The 17,772-nt window shown below is 50.6% G+C and overlaps 3 protein-coding genes across 5 annotated transcripts; all 3 read right to left on the reverse strand.

Annotated features, from left to right (window-relative positions):
• Positions 1-2,047: 2,047 nt before the first annotated feature.
• LOC129177075 (uncharacterized) lies at positions 2,048-6,685 on the reverse strand. The gene is made up of 9 exons (XM_054767812.1): positions 6,395-6,685; positions 6,262-6,324; positions 5,992-6,180; positions 5,736-5,819; positions 4,508-4,514; positions 3,016-3,188; positions 2,828-2,899; positions 2,448-2,681; positions 2,048-2,278 (listed from the first exon to the last, which is right to left on the reverse strand). The coding sequence occupies exons 1-9, from the start codon at positions 6,683-6,685 to the stop codon at positions 2,159-2,161; spliced, it is 1,233 nt and encodes a 410-aa protein (XP_054623787.1). The 3' UTR covers positions 2,048-2,158.
• A 2,562-nt stretch (positions 6,686-9,247) lies between these two features.
• mdm1 (Mdm1 nuclear protein) lies at positions 9,248-12,566 on the reverse strand. 2 transcript variants are annotated; one of them, XR_008569603.1, is made up of 12 exons: positions 12,140-12,566; positions 11,795-12,072; positions 11,637-11,729; positions 11,414-11,563; positions 11,279-11,349; positions 11,117-11,201; positions 10,605-10,810; positions 10,462-10,539; positions 10,321-10,394; positions 10,015-10,257; positions 9,742-9,955; positions 9,248-9,437 (listed from the first exon to the last, which is right to left on the reverse strand). XR_008569603.1 is itself a non-coding variant. In XM_054768181.1 (11 exons), exons 1-11 carry the CDS (start codon positions 12,228-12,230, stop codon positions 9,828-9,830), a joined length of 1,497 nt encoding a protein of 498 aa, XP_054624156.1. In that variant the 5' UTR covers positions 12,231-12,566; the 3' UTR covers positions 9,255-9,827. The 2 variants fall into 2 exon arrangements, 1 of the variants encoding a protein (XP_054624156.1); XM_054768181.1 differs by having other exon boundaries at positions 9,255-9,955.
• Positions 12,567-12,767: 201 nt separating this feature from the next.
• Positions 12,768-17,248, reverse strand: LOC129177262 (ras-related protein Rap-1b-like). Of its 2 annotated transcripts, XM_054768182.1 has the most exons (9): positions 16,959-17,248; positions 16,143-16,238; positions 15,983-16,052; positions 14,828-14,896; positions 14,695-14,751; positions 14,475-14,615; positions 14,198-14,341; positions 13,993-14,085; positions 12,768-13,887 (listed from the first exon to the last, which is right to left on the reverse strand). In XM_054768182.1, the coding sequence occupies exons 2-8, from the start codon at positions 16,151-16,153 to the stop codon at positions 13,999-14,001; spliced, it is 579 nt and encodes a 192-aa protein (XP_054624157.1). In that variant the 5' UTR covers positions 16,154-16,238; positions 16,959-17,248; the 3' UTR covers positions 12,768-13,887; positions 13,993-13,998. The 2 variants fall into 2 exon arrangements, with proteins under 2 accessions (XP_054624157.1, XP_054624159.1); XM_054768184.1 differs by lacking the exon at positions 16,143-16,238 and having other exon boundaries at positions 12,779-13,887.
• Positions 17,249-17,772: the final 524 nt, after the last annotated feature.

The following is a 17,772-nucleotide window of genomic DNA, read 5'->3' on the forward strand; positions in this document are numbered from 1 at the left end:
CCATTACCGTGGTATTACTGTGGTATGTACTTCATGACTGTGGTATTACTGTGGTATGTAGTCCATGACTGTGGTATTACTGTGGTATGTACTTCATGACTGTGGTATTACTGTGGTATGTAGTCCATGACTGTGGTATTACTGTGGTATGTACTTCATGACTGTGGTATTACTGTGGTATGTAGTCCATGACTATGGTATTACTGTGGTATGTAGTCCATGACTGTGGTATTACTGTGGTATGTACTCCATTACTGTGGTATTACTGTGGTATGTAGTCCATGACTGTGGTATTACTGTGGTATGTACTTCATGACTGTGGTATTACTGTGGTATGTAGTCCATGACTGTGGTATTACTGTGGTATGTACTTCATGACTGTGGTATTACTGTGGTATGTAGTCCATGACTGTGGTATTACTGTGGTATGTACTTCATGACTGTGGTATTACTGTGGTATGTAGTCCATGACTGTGGTATTACTGTGGTATGTAGTCCATGACTGTGGTATTACTGTGGTATGTACTTCATGACTGTGGTATTACTGTGGTATGTAGTCCATGACTGTGGTATTATTGTGATATGTAGTCCATGACTGTGGTATTACTGTGATATGTAGTCCATGACTGTGGTATGTAGTCCATGACTGTGGTATTACTGTGGTATGTACTTCATGACTGTGGTATTACTGTGGTATGTAGTCCATGACTGTGGTATTACTGTGGTATGTAGTCCATGACTGTGGTATTACTGTGGTATGTAGTCCATGACTGTGGTATTACTGTGGTATGTACTCCATGACTGTGGTATTACTGTGGTATGTAGTCCATGACTGTGGTATTACTGTGGTATGTACTTCATGACTGTGGTATTACTGTGGTATGTAGTCCATGACTGTGGTATTACTGTGGTATGTACTTCATGACTGTGGTATTACTGTGGTATGTAGTCCATGACTGTGGTATTACTGTGGTATGTACTTCATGACTGTGGTATTACTGTGGTATGTAGTCCATGACTGTGGTATTACTGTGGTATGTAGTCCATGACTGTGGTATTACTGTGGTATGTACTTCATGACTGTGGTATTACTGTGGTATGTAGTCCATGACTGTGGTATTATTGTGATATGTAGTCCATGACTGTGGTATTACTGTGATATGTAGTCCATGACTGTGGTATGTAGTCCATGACTGTGGTATTACTGTGGTATGTACTTCATGACTGTGGTATTACTGTGGTATGTAGTCCATGACTGTGGTATTACTGTGGTATGTAGTCCATGACTGTGGTATTACTGTGGTATGTAGTCCATGACTGTGGTATTACTGTGGTATGTAGTCCATGACTGTGGTATTACTGTGGTATGTACTCCATTACTGTGGTATTACTGTGGTATGTAGTCCATGACTGTGGTATTACTGTGGTATGTACTTCATGACTGTGGTATTACTGTGGTATGTAGTCCATGACTGTGGTATTACTGTGGTATGTACTTCATGACTGTGGTATTACTGTGGTATGTAGTCCATGACTGTGGTATTACTGTGGTATGTACTTCATGACTGTGGTATTACTGTGGTATGTAGTCCATGACTGTGGTATTACTGTGGTATGTAGTCCATGACTGTGGTATTACTGTGGTATGTACTTCATGACTGTGGTATTACTGTGGTATGTAGTCCATGACTGTGGTATTACTGTGGTATGTAGTCCATGACTGTGGTATTACTGTGGTATGTAGTCCATGACTGTGGTATTACTGTGGTATGTACTTCATGACTGTGGTATTACTGTGGTATGTAGTCCATGACTGTGGTATTACTGTGGTATGTAGTCCATGACTGTGGTATTACTGTGGTATGTAGTCCATGACTGTGGTATTACTGTGGTATGTAGTCCATGACTGTGGTATTACTGTGGTATGTAGTCCATGATGAAGTACTGCTACTCGTACAGTAGTAACCTGTGGAAGGGAGGGAAGGAAAGCGATGACTGAATAATAAGAAGTGAATCATCAACCAACCTTTTTATTGGGAATGGCAGCAGATAAATAAGCACATGACATGTTTCATATTTCAATGACGGCCCAACAAAAATAAATAAAAAGCAACCAACTTAAATAGCAAAATAAAAAACTCAAGGAGGAAAGAATCAATCACAGCGGGGGTGTGACCTCACTAGGCAGGACTAGATTGCGTGAGCCAATCAGGAAAGCCATCCGGTAGACCTCCAGGAACTGGGCCAGCGCCCCCTTTTGGACCATGATGTCATCCATCTGCAGGAGCGCACGCACACGCACACGCACACGCACACGCACACACACACACACAATAGCTGTCATTGTGTAACCAGCTAGTTACTTTCACTAGCTAGTGCTAGCTTGTGGCGCTGAACTCTAGCCTGATGAGGCCGACCCCCCGTGACGTCTGCCCCCCGGGGCTGACCTTGATGGCCGCCAGCGTGTCGAGGGTGTCGTGAGCGCAGCGTGCGGCGCGGCGCTGCAGGTGCTCACGGAGCTGCTTGGTCTTGTGCTGCAGCTTGATGAGGTTCTGCTCCAGCTGGGCCCGCTTGGGGGGGGGCGCCACGTCCAGCAGGGAGGAGGTGCGCCTCAGGATGCTGTGGAAGATGCGCACGTACACCGACAGCGTGGCGTTCAACACCTGGAACGCCTCCAGGCTCTGGGTGGGGGGGCACACGACACCACCTTCAGCACCTTCAGCTCTTCCAAGCACTTTCCACACGAGGACTGCTGTGTTTCATACTTGCTGTTTGACGTACATTTGAGCATTTCATGTTTGAGACTCAGTCATGTGACCTGGCGTACCTGGCAGGCGCTGATGCTCCTGATGACGCCTTTGAAAGGTTGAACGCCGCTGACGTCCGGTTTCCTCAGCTCCTGGAACACAACATTGGAACGAGATGGGCCGTGATAGACCGCGGGCAACACAACACGCCGTAAACCAAAAGTCAGGAGGCTCCGAGAAGAGGCCCTGAGGCACGCCGTCCACTCACCAGCACATCCGAGATGGACTCCAGTGTTTGCCGGATGTCGGGATGCGGTCCCGAGTAATCGGCAGACGCCGCCAGCGTTCCCACCAGGACGAGCAGACACAGACGGCGTGCAGACATGGCGGGCGATATGAGAAGGTTCGGAGAGGAGACGAGCGTTTGTCTTTTCAGGTCAGCTCAACTCTCTGCTGCTGCTGCTGCTCAGCTTTTTATACGCGCCTCGTCTTCTTCGGCATTTTGTGGTCTGTGGCCTCGCAGTATGATCAACCATCGTCTTCTTCTGCTCAGCGCGTGCACGCACACACACACACGCACACACACACACACACACACACACACACACTCCCGGCTGCCGTTTCCTCTCACCTCCACCTTGGCGAGGACACTCCCTGGTCACTGTGGTTTGTTACAAGTCGCCTCAGATTTCGTAGAAGTGTGTGTGAGGCTCAAAGGTGACTCAGATACCCCAACCCAAAAGGGGAAACACACCCGGGGACACACACTGGGCTAGCTCTGCTGCACTAAGCTGCTAGCGTCCATACATGCTACACGCTACACGTTACACGCGGCTCAAGTGGCCACAGCGTGGACGAGTGCTCTACTTTCATGCCAGCTTACTTTCCACTCAGAGTGAAAAGGTGGCCGTCTTTCTTCCACTTGGCCCAAATCGTCACCTTCCGCTGCCCGTTCTTTCCTGTCGCGCTGCTCTTTTTGCACTTTGCTCGTTTCACGCGCCGCAGCGCCCCATGACCGTGACCGGTTACCTCCGCCAAGGCCTCATGTTTGTATTCCAACTCCACAAAAACTATTTCCGAATGATTATACATATCACTTGTCATCACGCCCCTTCGTTTATCACTAAATAACACGCAAACTATCGAATAGTTCCTAGATTTAGACCAGTTGGGCCTTGGTGGAGGTCTTCCGCCTACATCCGATATAGCTACGTGCACTGGCCCTTTAAGAAGCCTCCTCACTGCCAATACACTTCCTGCTTGTGAACTTACTTCCTTATACTTAATCTTTCAGTGCACACTTGCGTACTTACATTCAGTCTTCTGAGTGCATGAATGCAGAATCGCGTACTTACTTACTCTTTTGAGTGCTTGACTGCACACTCGCGTACTTGCACTTAATCTTTCAGTGCATAAGTGCATACTTGCATACTTACATTCTATTTTTTGAGTGTAAAGGTGCACACTTGCGTGCTAACATACTCTTAGAGTGCACAAGTGCACACTTACATTCAGTTTTTTCAGTGCATAAGCGCACACTTGCATGCTCACATTCAGTGTTTTGAGTGCAAAAGTGCACACTTGCGTACTTAGATTCAGTCTTTTGAGTGCAAAAGTGCACACTTGCGTACTTAGATTCAGTCTTTTTAGTGCATAAGTGCAGATTTGCATACTTACACTTAGTCTTTGAGTACACAAGCACACACTTGCTTACTTAGATTCAGTCTTTTGAGTGCAAAAGTGCACACTTGCTTACTTACCTTCAGTCTTTTTAGTGCACAAGCGCACACTTGCATAGTCACATTCAGTGTTTTGAGTTCACAATTGCACACTTGGGTACTTACCATCGTTGGTTGTGTTTCAGAGGGGAATGATCTGGAATACAGGACGGTCATCAGGGACTTTGTCAGCTGGAGTGAGCTTAACCAGCTGCAACTCAACACCAGCAAGACAAAGGAGATGATCATTAACTTCCAGAGGAAAACATCTCACTTTACACCGGTGAACATCCAGGGAGCAGACATAGAGTTGGTAGACAGCTACAAATTCCTGGGTGTTCACCTTACCAACAAACTGGACTGGTCCGTCAACACCCACGCCCTCTACAAGAAGGGCCAGAGTCGCCTCCACCTGCTGAGGAGACTGAGGTCCTTTGGTGTGTGCAGGACTCTTTTACGGACCTTTTATGACTCTGTGGTGGCCTCAGCCATCTTCTATGCTGTGGGCTGCTGGAGAGGGGGCAGCACGGACAGGGACAGGAGCAGGATCAATAGGCTGATCAGGAGAGCGAGCTCTGTCCTGGACGGTCCTCTGGACTCCGTGGAGGAAGTGGGGGAGAGAAGGATGTTGGCTAAGCTGACATCCATCATGGACAACACCTCTCACCCGCTACATGACACTGTGGGTTCCCTGGGCAGCTCCTTCAGCAGCAGACTGTTACACCCACGGTGTAAGAAGGAGAGGTTCCGCAGGTCCTTCATACCGACCGCTGTCAGGCTCTACAACACCTGCACCACCTGAACCATGTTGTAGTCACTATGTATTCTTTACTTGCGTATCTTGCTTGCTGCTGTAAGGTGAATTTCCCTGCTGTGGGATTAATAAAGTACTACTACTACTACTACTACTACACTTAGCCTTTGAGTACATAAGTGAAGACTTACGTGCTTACATACTCATCACCATCACCATTGTCACCTGCAGTACCGGAAATGGGTTTTTTATGTAAGTTAAAACAGGTGAAATTTTCGGGAATGAAGTGTAAAATCCGGGAGTTTTGAGAGGTGTGCTCGTGCGGGACATGCTAGCTTTCGTGAAGGATGTGGAGTGCGTGTAATTGTAGGCAATGGCCAGCAGAGGGGGTTGTTTGTCACACTTTAATGAGTCAGCAACAGCAGGAGTAAAAAAAAGTGTCTGGAATAAAAGTTCCTAAAAAGCCGGCGTTGAGGTCCTCGGTGACGATGACGAAGGTGATGATGATGGGCGGACCCGGTGCATGAGCTCGTTCATCCACGTGAGGATGAAGGTGAACTCTGTGACGGCCTTCATCACGCCTTCTTCCCTCCTCTTCCTCTGCACACAAGTGTTAGGTGCATGAGCGTGAGCGTGAGCGTAAGCGCCAGTGGTGTTTGCATTGGCATCAAAGGCTAACTCTCTACCGACCCTTTGAAGCTGTTTGTCCACGTTGTTGATGGTTGTCATCCACTTTGAAGGAGGGCTGGAAGGAACCTGTACACAACCTTCACTCAGTCACACGTGCACTGCGTGCGCGTGCCCGTGCGCATGAACTCACACAGCCCTGCAGTGTGCGTTGCAGTCGGTGCAGAAGGTCACGGTAGTGCAGGGGGAGGAGCTCAACGACGAGCTCGTTGTCGAAGACTCGACGCTGGTAGATGTCAATCATCTGCCTCACTTCCAGCCAGCCAATGGCGCGCTGAGGAGGCCCCAACACCTTTATGGCCTATCATATCTCGCATCATGTGATGCCATCAACAGGAAGTTGACGTCTACTGACCTCAGGACAGCCGGTGCAGAAGTTGGGGAGCAGCCGCCAACGTTTGGACTGCCTCTTTTCTTCCTGCACGTCAATCAGCCAATCAATCAGTCAATCTGCCAATCAATCACTGACAAGATGAAGAATGTCTCACAGGAAGTCTCTGGATGAGGAGTTGACTTTGCGTCCACAGGTTTCGGACGAGAACATGCGCTACCTCCTGTCCGCACGTCAGCCTCCGGGGTCCCGTCATCGCGGCGACGCAGCGGGCCAGGGGGAGGACGAGGAGGAGGAGAGGAAGAGGAGAGGTCCTGATGAAGAGCAGAAACATGCCGAACTGTCTGTCCTCTTCCTCGTCCTCCTCCTCCTCCTGTGCTTTATAAGCGCCAAACATTTCCTCCTGTGAGTCACGCTGTCGCCCTGCCGATGGTGATGATGATGTCATGTCGCGTACACACCAAACGGCAGCTTTTGTCAAAGTCACTGAGTCAGCGTGACGCCATGACCCGATCATGTGATCTGATCCCTGTCACACAAAGACTACGCACACACGCACGCATGCACTTCCTGGTGTGGGAAACCCCCTGTGATGACATCACACAGGTAGGGGAGGGGCTCACGTCAGGTCAGCGTTACCACAGCGACACAAAAACATTACAGGAGTTTGGTGTGTGTCGCACACGTGTGTGTGTGTGTGTGTGTGTGTGTGTGCACGTGTGTGCTGTCAAGTCATCCACTCATCTGCCTATATCACATATCTGGCTCTGTCCTATTCAACCTCTACTGGCCCTTTAAGAAACACACTTCCTGTTTCTCTTAGTGCACTTGCGTACTTACACTACGTCTGTGAGTGCATAAGTGTACGCCTGCGTGCTTCCACTTAGTCTTTGAGTGCATAAGTGTGCACTTGCACACTTAAACTTAGTCTTTGAGTGCATAAGTGTACACTTGCATGCTTACACTTAGTCTTTGAGTGCATAATTGCACACTTGTGTGCTTGCACTTTGTCTTTGAGTGCATAAGTGTACACTTGCATGCTTCCACTTAGTCTTTGAGTGCATAAGTGCACACTTGCGTGCCTGCACTTTGTCTTTGAGTGCATAAGTGTACACTTGCATGCTTAAACTTAGTCTTTGAGTGGATAAGTGCACACTTGCATACTTACACTCCGTCTTTGAGTGCATAAGTGCACACTTGTGTGCTTGCACTTTGTCTTTGAGTGCATAAGTGTACACATGCATGCTTACACTTAGTCTTTGAGTGCATAAGTGTACACTTGCATGCTTACACTTAGTCTTTGAGTGCATAAGTGCACACTTGTGTGCTTGCACTTTGTCTTTGAGTGCATAAGTGTACACTTGCATGCTTACACTTAGTCTTTGAGTGCATAAGTGTACACTTGCATGCTCAAACTTAGTCTTTGAGTGGATAAGTGCACACTAGTGCACAAGTGCACACTTGCGAACTGACAGGGCACATTTGTGTGTGCACAATGACACTTTTTGAGGGCAAAATGCAGTACTCAAAACACTAAAAATGGTGAGTGCACAGCGATAGACACTTGCCACACTAAATAGTCACCATCTTGGTTACGTAGCGGAAGGGGAGGGAAAGAGGACACCCTTTTTTGTCTTGCACTTTGTCATAAGTACCCCCTCACTCGCACGTGCTGATAATTCTTAGAAGTAGAATGGAAGGCAACTATTATGACTTTGGCGTAGCTGTGCCACAGGTTATTGTCTCCCTGGGGAAACTAGTTGTTCCATTTTAAGGTCTAGCTTCATATGAAATGACTGACTCATCTTGGAAATGGAATGTTTCCACGTACCCCCTGCAATTTGCTCACGCACCACTTGGGGTACGCGCAGCCCTGGTTGGGGATGACCCCTGCAGAGTGAGAGTAGAGGATTTGGGACAGTCAGGAAGTGAGTGCACGGCGCTCACGGTGCAGAGACAGCCGCTCTTTTGTTGTTGAAAGAAGCAAAGTTTATTGGAGAGTAACATGTTGGTCTCCATGGTAACAGGCCTCATGAATAAATAAATAAAAAAAATAATAAAAAAAAATAAAATTAAATAAAATTAAATAAAGCGTGAATAAATAAAACGTGGAGAAGTTGTTCGTGTCAGTCAGTGTGCGCCGCTCATACAGTTGTCATGCAGGCACGTGAAGAGTATGTCCAACTCTCCCAGGGCTTTGTTGATGCCACGCCCATGGTCCATCTGACACACACACACACACGCACACACGTTGGCGTCTACGCTCACCATCAACTTTTATTGTGAAGGGCAAAGCTTACCTTGGCCAGCTTGCTTTTGAAGGCCACGGCGTGCTGATGGTTGTGGTAGTGTACGACGTTCTGGAAAGACAAGGCGAGCACAAAGAAAAAGTCAGGTCGTGCGGTGCATGCACGTGGCGGCGGCGCCCAGCGTGCTTACTCACGCAGCCGTGGGCCTTCAGGTCCTCGCCGACGCGGCTCAGGTCGTCGTGCAGCTGGTGGAGTTTGTGATGCTGGTTGTCAGGGTGATTGAAGATGTTGTGCAGGTAGAAGTCCAGGATGTTGGCGTGGAGGCAGCAGATCAACATTTTGTCCTACGAGGGGAGGGAGGCGGAGTCAGAGGTCAAAGGTTGGAGGACAAAATGTGAGGAGAGTTTGTCACCTGCACGCCGCTGACATCAGGCAGCAGCCGGATGCTGGACTCGTCCAGCGTCTCCGATCTCTGAGCCTGCGTGGACACGTCGAGGACACATCAAGGCCAGGTCAAGGACGAGCGTGAAGGATGAAGGTTCAACCTGCAGCGACTCACGTGTTTGGACACTTCCTGTACAGCTTGGTACGTGTGCTGGCTCCTCAGCGGATCGTCGTGCAGCCGGTGGACAGGCCCCGCCTCCGCCAGCCGGGCCTGGCCAATAAGCAGCAGGAGGACGGCGGTGGCAAGATGGCGGAAGGAGATGAGCGCGGCGGCGAGCTTCATGGCGGCAAAAAAAAATAAAAGATCCCCAAAAACTTTTGGAACGTGGACGAGGAAGTGAAGAGCGCTGCTGTGAGCTGATGTGAGGACGCGGCGGTGCTCCTCGTCTTTATAGGCGCTAAACCTCCGCCCCCCCACGCAAATATAGGACAACCAAAAACCCCAAACACACACACACACACACACACACACACACACACAGGTCAGCGGCGGTGTGTTTACTGTCACTGCGAGGAAATGAAGCGTCAGTCAAAGTGTGACGACAAATGTAATGTTTGTCATTAATTTAATTGGAGCAATGACATCACTTCCTGTTTCCCAGCATGTGTGCGTGGTAGGGATGTTTGCACATCCAATGTTTATTTCCATCATGTGACATCTTGACACGGCGCGACGTATTGTGTGCTCACGCCACATAAAACTTTTATTTCTGAGGTGCCTGATCAGGAAGCGATGATGTGAAATGTTTGCTCGGGCTGACGGACGAGGAGGAAGAGGAAGTGATGTCATCTCGTGGCCTTTTCTACCCACCGGCTGTCGTCGCAAAGACAAACAATCAAGGACAAACGGATCGTCAGAATCTGCCAGTTTTATTGGGCAGTTCCCACGACGACGTCTCAACTCTTCCCCCAGAAGTCCTCCCGTCTCCTCCGAGCACGCTCCAGAACGGCCGACGCGGCGTCGTCCAGGCGGTGCAGGGGTGGAGCCGAGCCGGAATGCCCCCGGAACCTGAGGCCCAGCTCACCTGAGCGGAGGGAGCGGGTTAGCGTCATGAGAGTGTGAGTGAGCGGCGGCGGGGCTCACCGTTGTGCTGGAACTCGGCGTGTCTCAGGCGGCCTCGCAGGCAGTGCTGCGGCGGCGGCGGGGGGCTCAGTCTGGACCTGATTGGCTTGGACTTCTGGAGAGGGGAGGGGTTGTCGGGCCACGTCTCTCTAGGTGTCGCCACGGAAAGGGTGGCGCCGCACCTCCGAGGCGTCGCATGCGTACGTGCGCTCCCCTGCGTGCAACCTTCTTCCCCAGGTGGCCTTCCCACCAGGATGGCGCCCCCTGGTGGACACGTGCAGCTGTGACATCAGACCAGGTGTGCGTGTGCGTGTGCATGTGTGTTACCTGTGGCAGGTGTGGTCACGTCATGGTGAGTCCGCTGCATCTTCATCTTTGGAGTCGGCAAACGTCCTTCCTCCCTTCACACACACACACACAAGCTGATGACATCACACGGGGGCGGAGCCTAACTGACTGCAAACGTACTCATCCATGTCGTCGTCGTCGTCTTCCGCCCCTCTGTGGGCGGGGCCGGACGAGGCGGCGCTGGACAAGCTGGAGCGGCTGAAGAGGAAGACAAAGTGAGTCCGGGTGGGCTGGCCGAGAAGGCGGCGAAGGTTCCGGCCCACCTGCCGAGGTCCAGCGCCTCCACACCGGGACTGGCGTGGCGCTCCGAAGCAGGGTGGGAGCCCGGGCCGGGGGAGCCCTCAATGGAGTCGGCGGGCTCCCACAGGGAGTTGTGCTCGGACAGCAGCTGGCTCAGGTGCTCCCGGGAGAAGTGGGTACCCCAGGCCCGGCGGCGGTACCACGAGGCCTGCCGCCTCAGCGCCGCCACCTTGACACACATTTGGCAGGATGTGACCCACATGGCGGTTCTGAGAAGTGACGGAGCCGCTTTGGTGGCTCAGTAGAGTTCTGGTAAAAGGCCCCCCCCCCCCACACACACACACACACACAGAGACCCCACATGACCTGCATTGCAACTCAAACAGGAAGTGGAGTTTGGATGATTATTTGACGCACCTGATGCCGTGTGTGTGTGTGTGTGTTTCAAGGAAAGGAAGCGCTGTGGTTCGAATGCTGACTTTGGTTTCCGCTGACTCATCGAGTCGTGTGAGTGCCGCGGGGTGACGAGGCTCACCTGAGGGGTGTGGTCTGAGGGCCCGCCATCCTTTGCCATCTTGTGGACGGGAGAGCGAAAGTTGGCTTCGTATTCCGTCAGCTTCCTGTCACACACACACAGTCGTGAGCGCTAGCCGTCCAGCCAAAAGCCCGAGCGGGGAGTGGGGTGAGCGTCGCGCACCTGTGTCTTCTGTGAGGAGGGGGCGTGGTCTGCCTCTGGTGGATGGACTCCTCCCTCTTCATCGTACTCATCTGATGGGAAAAACAATGTGAATGGACGCCATCTTGCTGCGTGCGTGTGCGTGTGTGTGTGTACGTGGAAGAGCGGAAGCTGATGTTCCAGATGTTTCCGTAGGCGGGGGCCGGGAGGCAGCGCCTGACCCTGGTAGCTGCGGCGGTACTCTGTCTCCATGGCAACGGGGCGCTGTCCGAAGGGGTGGGGCGACCAGCAGCCCGAGCGGAGCATCTGACACACACACATACACACGCACGTTCGCTTCAGCACCGCCCGGTGGTCACACGGCTGTACTGCAGCTCACCTGCTGCGCCGTCAGCAGAGGAGACGCCCTTTCCTTTGACCTTTCACCCTTCACTGACCCCAGCCCCGCCCTCCAGGGCAGAGCGTGCTGGTCCTGCAGCGCGTGCGTCCTGTGTTTATGCGCCCAAACAACCACGTGACATCACAGTGACAGCTCACCTCATTTGCTGGAGGTCCGTGTCCATTCGGGATGCTGGCCTGCGATTGGCTGTCAGCCTCTGGGGGGCGGGGCCTCACTACAGGGACGTTTTGACATGCGACAAGCGCATTATTTGTTTGACACGTAGACATGTGATCAAATGGTTTTGAGCGGTGGTCTGTCTGCTTCCTGTGCGGCGAGTTCTGGTGCGGGTGGGGGTCTGGACCAGCAGCCGGGACACTACACCGAGCTGGACCACAAGAACTGGGTCTCCTCCCTGCATCACGACTGCTGTGAGCTGATTGGACAAAGCAATCAGAATGAATCACAGTTCTTATTGGCCCCGCCCCCAACGGAGTACATACCTGTGAGGTCTGAGCGGCGTTGGTCCAAAGAGATGCTTCTCTGAGGAGAAACACTTCCAAAACTCTTCCGGTATTCACTCTTGGCATTCATCACACAACACCATTATGATTATTATCATAATACACCTTCTTTTCTCTTATTCATGAACATTTACGAAGTGACGTGAACCGGATGTGACGTCACCGCGAGCTCACGCTGACCGCACAGGTGTGTTCAGGTAGGCTAAAAACTTGAATCATCACAAACAGCACACACAAATGAACAAACAGACGCAAACTTCCACAAACGCCAACATCTGCGAACAAGGGCTGCCACCATGCTAACGCTAACAGCTTAACAGCTTACCGCCATGACGTGCTCTCTCGCCGCCCCCGCCAGCCGGAAGTAGCGAAGCGCTCGGCGGGCGGTAACCTAGGCAACCAGGTGTCGTTGCTACGTGTTTAAAGCGGCTTCATCGTGTCCACATGACAGCTTCTCGACGACGAGCGATAGCCGTCGTCATGGCAGCAGACTGGGCCACGCGCATGCGCACTGGATTCCAGGCGCGACAGTTTTTTTTTGTTTTGTTTTAATCCTCTTATCTAGTTCCACTACTTCGACACTCCACATGTTGCTGTTACAAAATTGCACCACTTTTATTCATTTAAGGCTTTTTAGTTTGGACTTTACATTTGGCTTCAACCACCCCGAGACAGCCCCCACCCCCAGCGCTGCTGTCAGGAACCCGTGTACAACGTTCTAGAGTCCAGCAGACAACACAAACATGCAGTAAAAGAACGCAAACTGCACTCTAGCCTCCTTCAGCATCGTTGAGCACGAGGAGGCGTAGCTCGAGGCGAGGTCAATGTTGAAATGACGTCCACTGACGCTTAGTGGGCGGGACTGTTTACTCTGACAGGACCAGTCAGCGGGAACTTGCTGTCCGCTTGTGGCCACACGGGCTCACTACAGCTCTTGGTCTCCGGGAGCTAGCTCAGCATGCTAACTGCGATAGCTAGCCCCGGCTGAAAACAGACATGCAAACTGCTACAGCGCCTCCTGGAGGTGACACATGAACATGCTAGATCAGACAGACACTAAAAGGCTTTTTGTGGCTTCAACAATCTTCTGCCATGCCAATGACGCCCCGAGTCACGCTAGCAGATCTGGGGTCAGCTCACCCACCACCATGTTACGCTAACTGGTTAGCCTACACTACAGCACCCCCTGGCGGTCACATGCAGTAATGGCACCCGAAAAACGTTAATTTTGATTTGATTTGATTTTGTACATCTGTGACTTTAAAGTGCTTCTTCTGTCCTAGCTAATGGCTACCAAGCTAGCCAGCTCACGGATACACCAGCCACCTTTGAAATGTTGCCACTGCTAGCTTTGCTCGCCACAAACTGTTAGTAAAACTTGTCAGTACTTGTCCATAATACTGCTAACACACTGCACAGCTACATGAAGTTAGCTTCAAACGGTGAGCTGACACCAGAATCTGCTACTAAATAAAACTTGAAATAACAATCATCATCTATCAGTCGGCCATGTTGGAGGCGGTGTCGGGATAGAAAAAGACAAAAGAAACATCTAGAAGACGCCATCATAATCATCATCATCAGTCTTTTGAAGTTTCCAAGGCAACAGGAAGGGGTCAGAGTTCAGAGGCGGTCCACGTTGACGACATGTGTTTGAGGGGGAGGGGGTGAGGGGCAGGTCGGAAGATGTCCTCTGATTGGTTGTTGGGTCAGGCGAGAGCGCAGGGCTGCAAACACATGACAGGTGACGGTCACATGTGGAACACACTGCCCCCTACTGTCTAGCTAGAGAATTGCAAGTCTCGAGCTCAGGCCTCGGCAAAATAACACACCTGGTATTAGAGGAGATGACAAGTGGACTTTTTGCGAGTTCTTCCAGGAAGTGGACTCTTCCTGTTGATCTGTCTCACCAGGTCGTAGAAGATCTACACACACACACACACACACACACACACACACACACACACAGAGAGTGAGATAGAAAGCTAGCAGATATGCATTGTGTGTGTGTGTGTGTGTGTGTGTGTGTGTGCTGGCCTCGTTGACGTTGATCTTGCTCTTGGCCGACGTTTCCAAGAAGACGCAGCAGTTCCACTGGCGAGCGAGACCCACCCCCGACTGTTTGGCCACCACACGCTCCACCTCAAGGTCACACTTGTTGCCCACCAGGATCATTGGCACCTACACACACACACACACACACACACACACGCACTATAAAGTAGCATAACATATGTGGCTGCAGTAGCAAGGCCTAACCAGCAGGCGTCACCATTGTGTGCGTGCATGTGTGTGTGTGTGTGTGTGTGTATACATCATCCGTGTCCTTGACCCTGAGGATCTGCTCTCTGAGGTCTTGGAGGTCGTTGAAGGTGGACTGCGCCGTAATGGAGTAGACCAGAGCGAAGCCTTGGCCATTCTTCATGTAGAGGTCACGCATGGCCGTGAACTGCTCCTAAACAACAACAAGCACGTCACTTCCCGTTGCCATGGGGACATAGGCTATACATACATATGTGTGTGTGTGTTCTTACTGTTCCTGCTGTGTCCAAGATCTCCAACATGCACTGCTGACCATCCACCTCCACTTGCTACACACACACACACACACACACACACCAGCTTAGCTTAGCTGTAAATGTGCTGATGATGCCTTCACTGTCTCACCTTCCTGTAGGAATCTTCTATCGTGGGGTCGTACTTCTCCACAAAAATACCCTGGACAAACTGCACCGTCTGCACACACACACACACACACACACACACACACACACATATACATATATATATATATATATATATATATATATATATATACTATATCAGATCTAAACTGGGGAAAAATGATGTTGAATATGTTTCTTGATAATAAGTGGGTGATGTATTAGTAACAAAATGATGCCACATCATTTGATAGAAATGAAAATGATCACCCTATAGAGGGGGGAAATCAAAGACACCCCAAAAATGAAAGTGAAAAAATGATGCAGCACACTGGTCCATTTAGCTAAAATGTCATTGTAGCATCTCAAAATGATTCTCAGTAGTTTGTGTGGCCCCCACGTGCTTGTACGCATGCCTGACAACGTGGGGGCATGCTCCTAATGAGACTACGGATGGTGTCCTGGGGGATCTCCTCCCAGATCTGGACCAGGGCATCACTGCGGTACCTGGACGCATGGAGGAGATTGCAGGAGACAGGTAGTTACTCCAGGAGAGCTGGACAGGGCCGTGGAAGGTCCTTCAACCCTCAGCAGGATCGGTACGGTCTGTCCAACCGTACAAATGTCCAACCGTGTGTGTGTTCGCGGCTCGCTTCCGCAAACCGGCCCAGTTCGACTCGGCCTGCCGCTCGCCACACTTCCTCCAGCCCAACCCTGGTCCAGATCTGGGAGGAGATCCCCCAGGACACCATCCGTAGTCTCATTAGGAGCATGCCCCCACGTTGTCAGGCATGCGTACAAGCACGTGGGGGCCACACAAACTACTGAGAATCATTTTGAGTTGCTACAATGACATTTTAGCAAAATGGACCAGTGTGCTGCATCATTTTTTCACTTTCATTTTTGGGGTGTCTTTGATTTCCCCCCTCTATAGGGTGATCATTTTCATTTCTATCAAATGATGTGGCATCATTTTGTTACTAATACATCACCCACTTATTATCAGGAAACATATTCAACATCATTTTTCCCCAGTTTAGATCTGATGTGTTCCTTTAAAGTGTTCCTTTAATTTTTTGGAGCAGTGTATATACAGTATATATAGGACGTGGTCTTGAGAATGTGTGTGTGTGTGTGTGTGTGTGTGTGTGTTCCATACCAGAGCAGACTTGCCGACACCACCAGACCCGAGGACAACCAGCTTGTATTCACGCATCTTCACCTGCTGTCTGCACACACACACACACACACACACACACAGTGAGAGAGAGAGAGGATGCGGTCAATCAGCGTAAGCCCCGCCCACTGCTATAACACACCTGTAAAACATGCCCCTCCCTCTCCCTGACTCAGGTCACATGGCCACCCAGCTGGTGATGATGTCACGCGTGTGGAATGCGACTACTGCCGTGACTCTGTGTGTGTGTGCAGTAACAAGACGCAACATGACAACACAAACACACACACACACACACACACACACACACACACACAGTGTCAGTGAGGTTTACAATGGTGATAAAAGTGTGTGGCGTCAGATAATAAACGCATTTTGAGATTAAAACGCCGACAATGTTGCTCCTGACATCGCTGCTTTGTCCTACAGTCCCTGAGCGCACCATCATCTTCAACTTGTTGGACCCTGAACGCCTCTCTCTCTCACACACACACACAGGTAGGTGCGGCCTGGTAATACTAATAGTACATGTGTGTGTGCGTGCGTGTGTGACAGGACTAAACACAGCCTGGTCTCTCTCACGCGCGAGCGCGCACACACACACACAGTATGCAGACAAGTTACTTCCTGCCTTTCTGGCCGCCATAGAAGCTCTGCTGGTCGGCCAGCTCGCCCTGCAGGCCCCGCTGTGAGGAGCACATATCCAGGCCGCCATCATGTCAATAAAATCACTGTCAGGGCGAAGACATGTCTGTCCAACCGTACAAATGTCCAACCGTGTGTGTGTTCGCGGCTCGCTTCCGCAAACCGGCCCAGTTCGACTCGGCCTGCCGCTCGCCACACTTCCTCCAGCCCAACCCTGCCTGCCAGCCTGAGCCCGGCAGTCACGTCCGCTCTACAGGGACACGTCCACAAAGGCCGAGAAGACAAGAAGAAAAGGAGGACAAGGAGAACTCACCGTCATCCACTGCTCTCTCTTGTGTGCTAGCGTAGCTCGACCAGAGCCGCTCCCTCCTCAGTCCGCGTCAAGTTGCGTGATAAATGCGCCGACTTCCGCGCTACCTTTTCAAATTAAATCCAGCACCGGAAGTAGATTTGAACAAAAATAGCCACTCGTAAAGCACACAGTCTCTTCTTGCGTTAGTTTAAAATGTACATTTGTAAACACAAGATGTTAACAGCAGCGAAACACTGGAGGTCCACGCGCACACATCCGAGTGCTGTGAAGCCACACCCCAAACAGGAAGGAGCCACCAAGAATAGAGACCCACCTCCTCCCCAGCTTCCCTTTAGCACACACACACACTTCCTGTTTGTGTGCTGTTCTACACGTATAGAAGTTAGGGCTATCAATTTTGTGGTTCATTTATTTAATTCATTACTTTAAAACCCCAGGCTAATTAACGCATGCGCAGCATGTCAAGCCACACCTCTCTGTTATGTTTGGTACAACAGCTTCCCCACAGAGTCTGACGCCCTTGAATAACTTTATTCTGGTCTGAACGCATCAACGGCAGTTGAATTCCAACACCATATCTCAACCGCCAACTCTTGCACGCCTCGTCCGTCCGTGATCGGAACGACACTTCCTCATTGTCGCGAGACTACCGCGAGGTGCGTTCATGGACACTCCAAACATCACAAAGACGTCCGTAATATGCGTGTATGTGTGGTCTAAACAAACGTGGATATTCGTATCACTCACGAATCTAACTCTTGCTGCGGAAATACAATTTGTTTCTTTTAAGTATGCTTGGAAATCCCAGAAAATA

This window comes from Dunckerocampus dactyliophorus, chromosome 2, assembly GCF_027744805.1.
Source record: "Dunckerocampus dactyliophorus isolate RoL2022-P2 chromosome 2, RoL_Ddac_1.1, whole genome shotgun sequence".
Classification (NCBI taxonomy): Eukaryota; Metazoa; Chordata; class Actinopteri; order Syngnathiformes; family Syngnathidae; genus Dunckerocampus; species Dunckerocampus dactyliophorus.

What these genes read in the sequence shown, in the direction of transcription:
- LOC129177262 (XM_054768182.1), bottom strand. An exon ending in TCTTGGACACAGCAGGAACA is followed by an intron (nt 14,616 to 14,694) that starts GTAAGAACACAC and finishes GTTGTTGTTTAG; the next exon opens with GAGCAGTTCACGGCCATGCG. An exon ending in GCAAGATCAACGTCAACGAG is followed by an intron (nt 14,086 to 14,197) that starts GCCAGCACACAC and finishes GTGTGTGTGTAG; the next exon opens with ATCTTCTACGACCTGGTGAG.
- LOC129177075 (XM_054767812.1), bottom strand. Translation starts at nt 6,685, where the DNA reads ATGACATCATCATCACCATCGGCAGGGCGACAGCGTGACTCACAGGAG. An exon ending in TCCTCATCCAGAGACTTCCT is followed by an intron (nt 6,325 to 6,394) that starts GTGAGACATTCT and finishes ATTGACGTGCAG; the next exon opens with GAAGAAAAGAGGCAGTCCAA. An exon ending in TCTGCACCGGCTGTCCTGAG is followed by an intron (nt 6,181 to 6,261) that starts GTCAGTAGACGT and finishes GGGCCTCCTCAG; the next exon opens with CGCGCCATTGGCTGGCTGGA.
- mdm1 (XM_054768181.1), bottom strand. Translation starts at nt 12,230, where the DNA reads ATGAATGCCAAGAGTGAATACCGGAAGAGTTTTGGAAGTGTTTCTCCT. An exon ending in CCTCAGACCACACCCCTCAG is followed by an intron (nt 10,811 to 11,116) that starts GTGAGCCTCGTC and finishes ATGTGTGTCAAG; the next exon opens with GTGGCGGCGCTGAGGCGGCA. An exon ending in CGCCGAGTTCCAGCACAACG is followed by an intron (nt 9,956 to 10,014) that starts GTGAGCCCCGCC and finishes CCCTCCGCTCAG; the next exon opens with GTGAGCTGGGCCTCAGGTTC.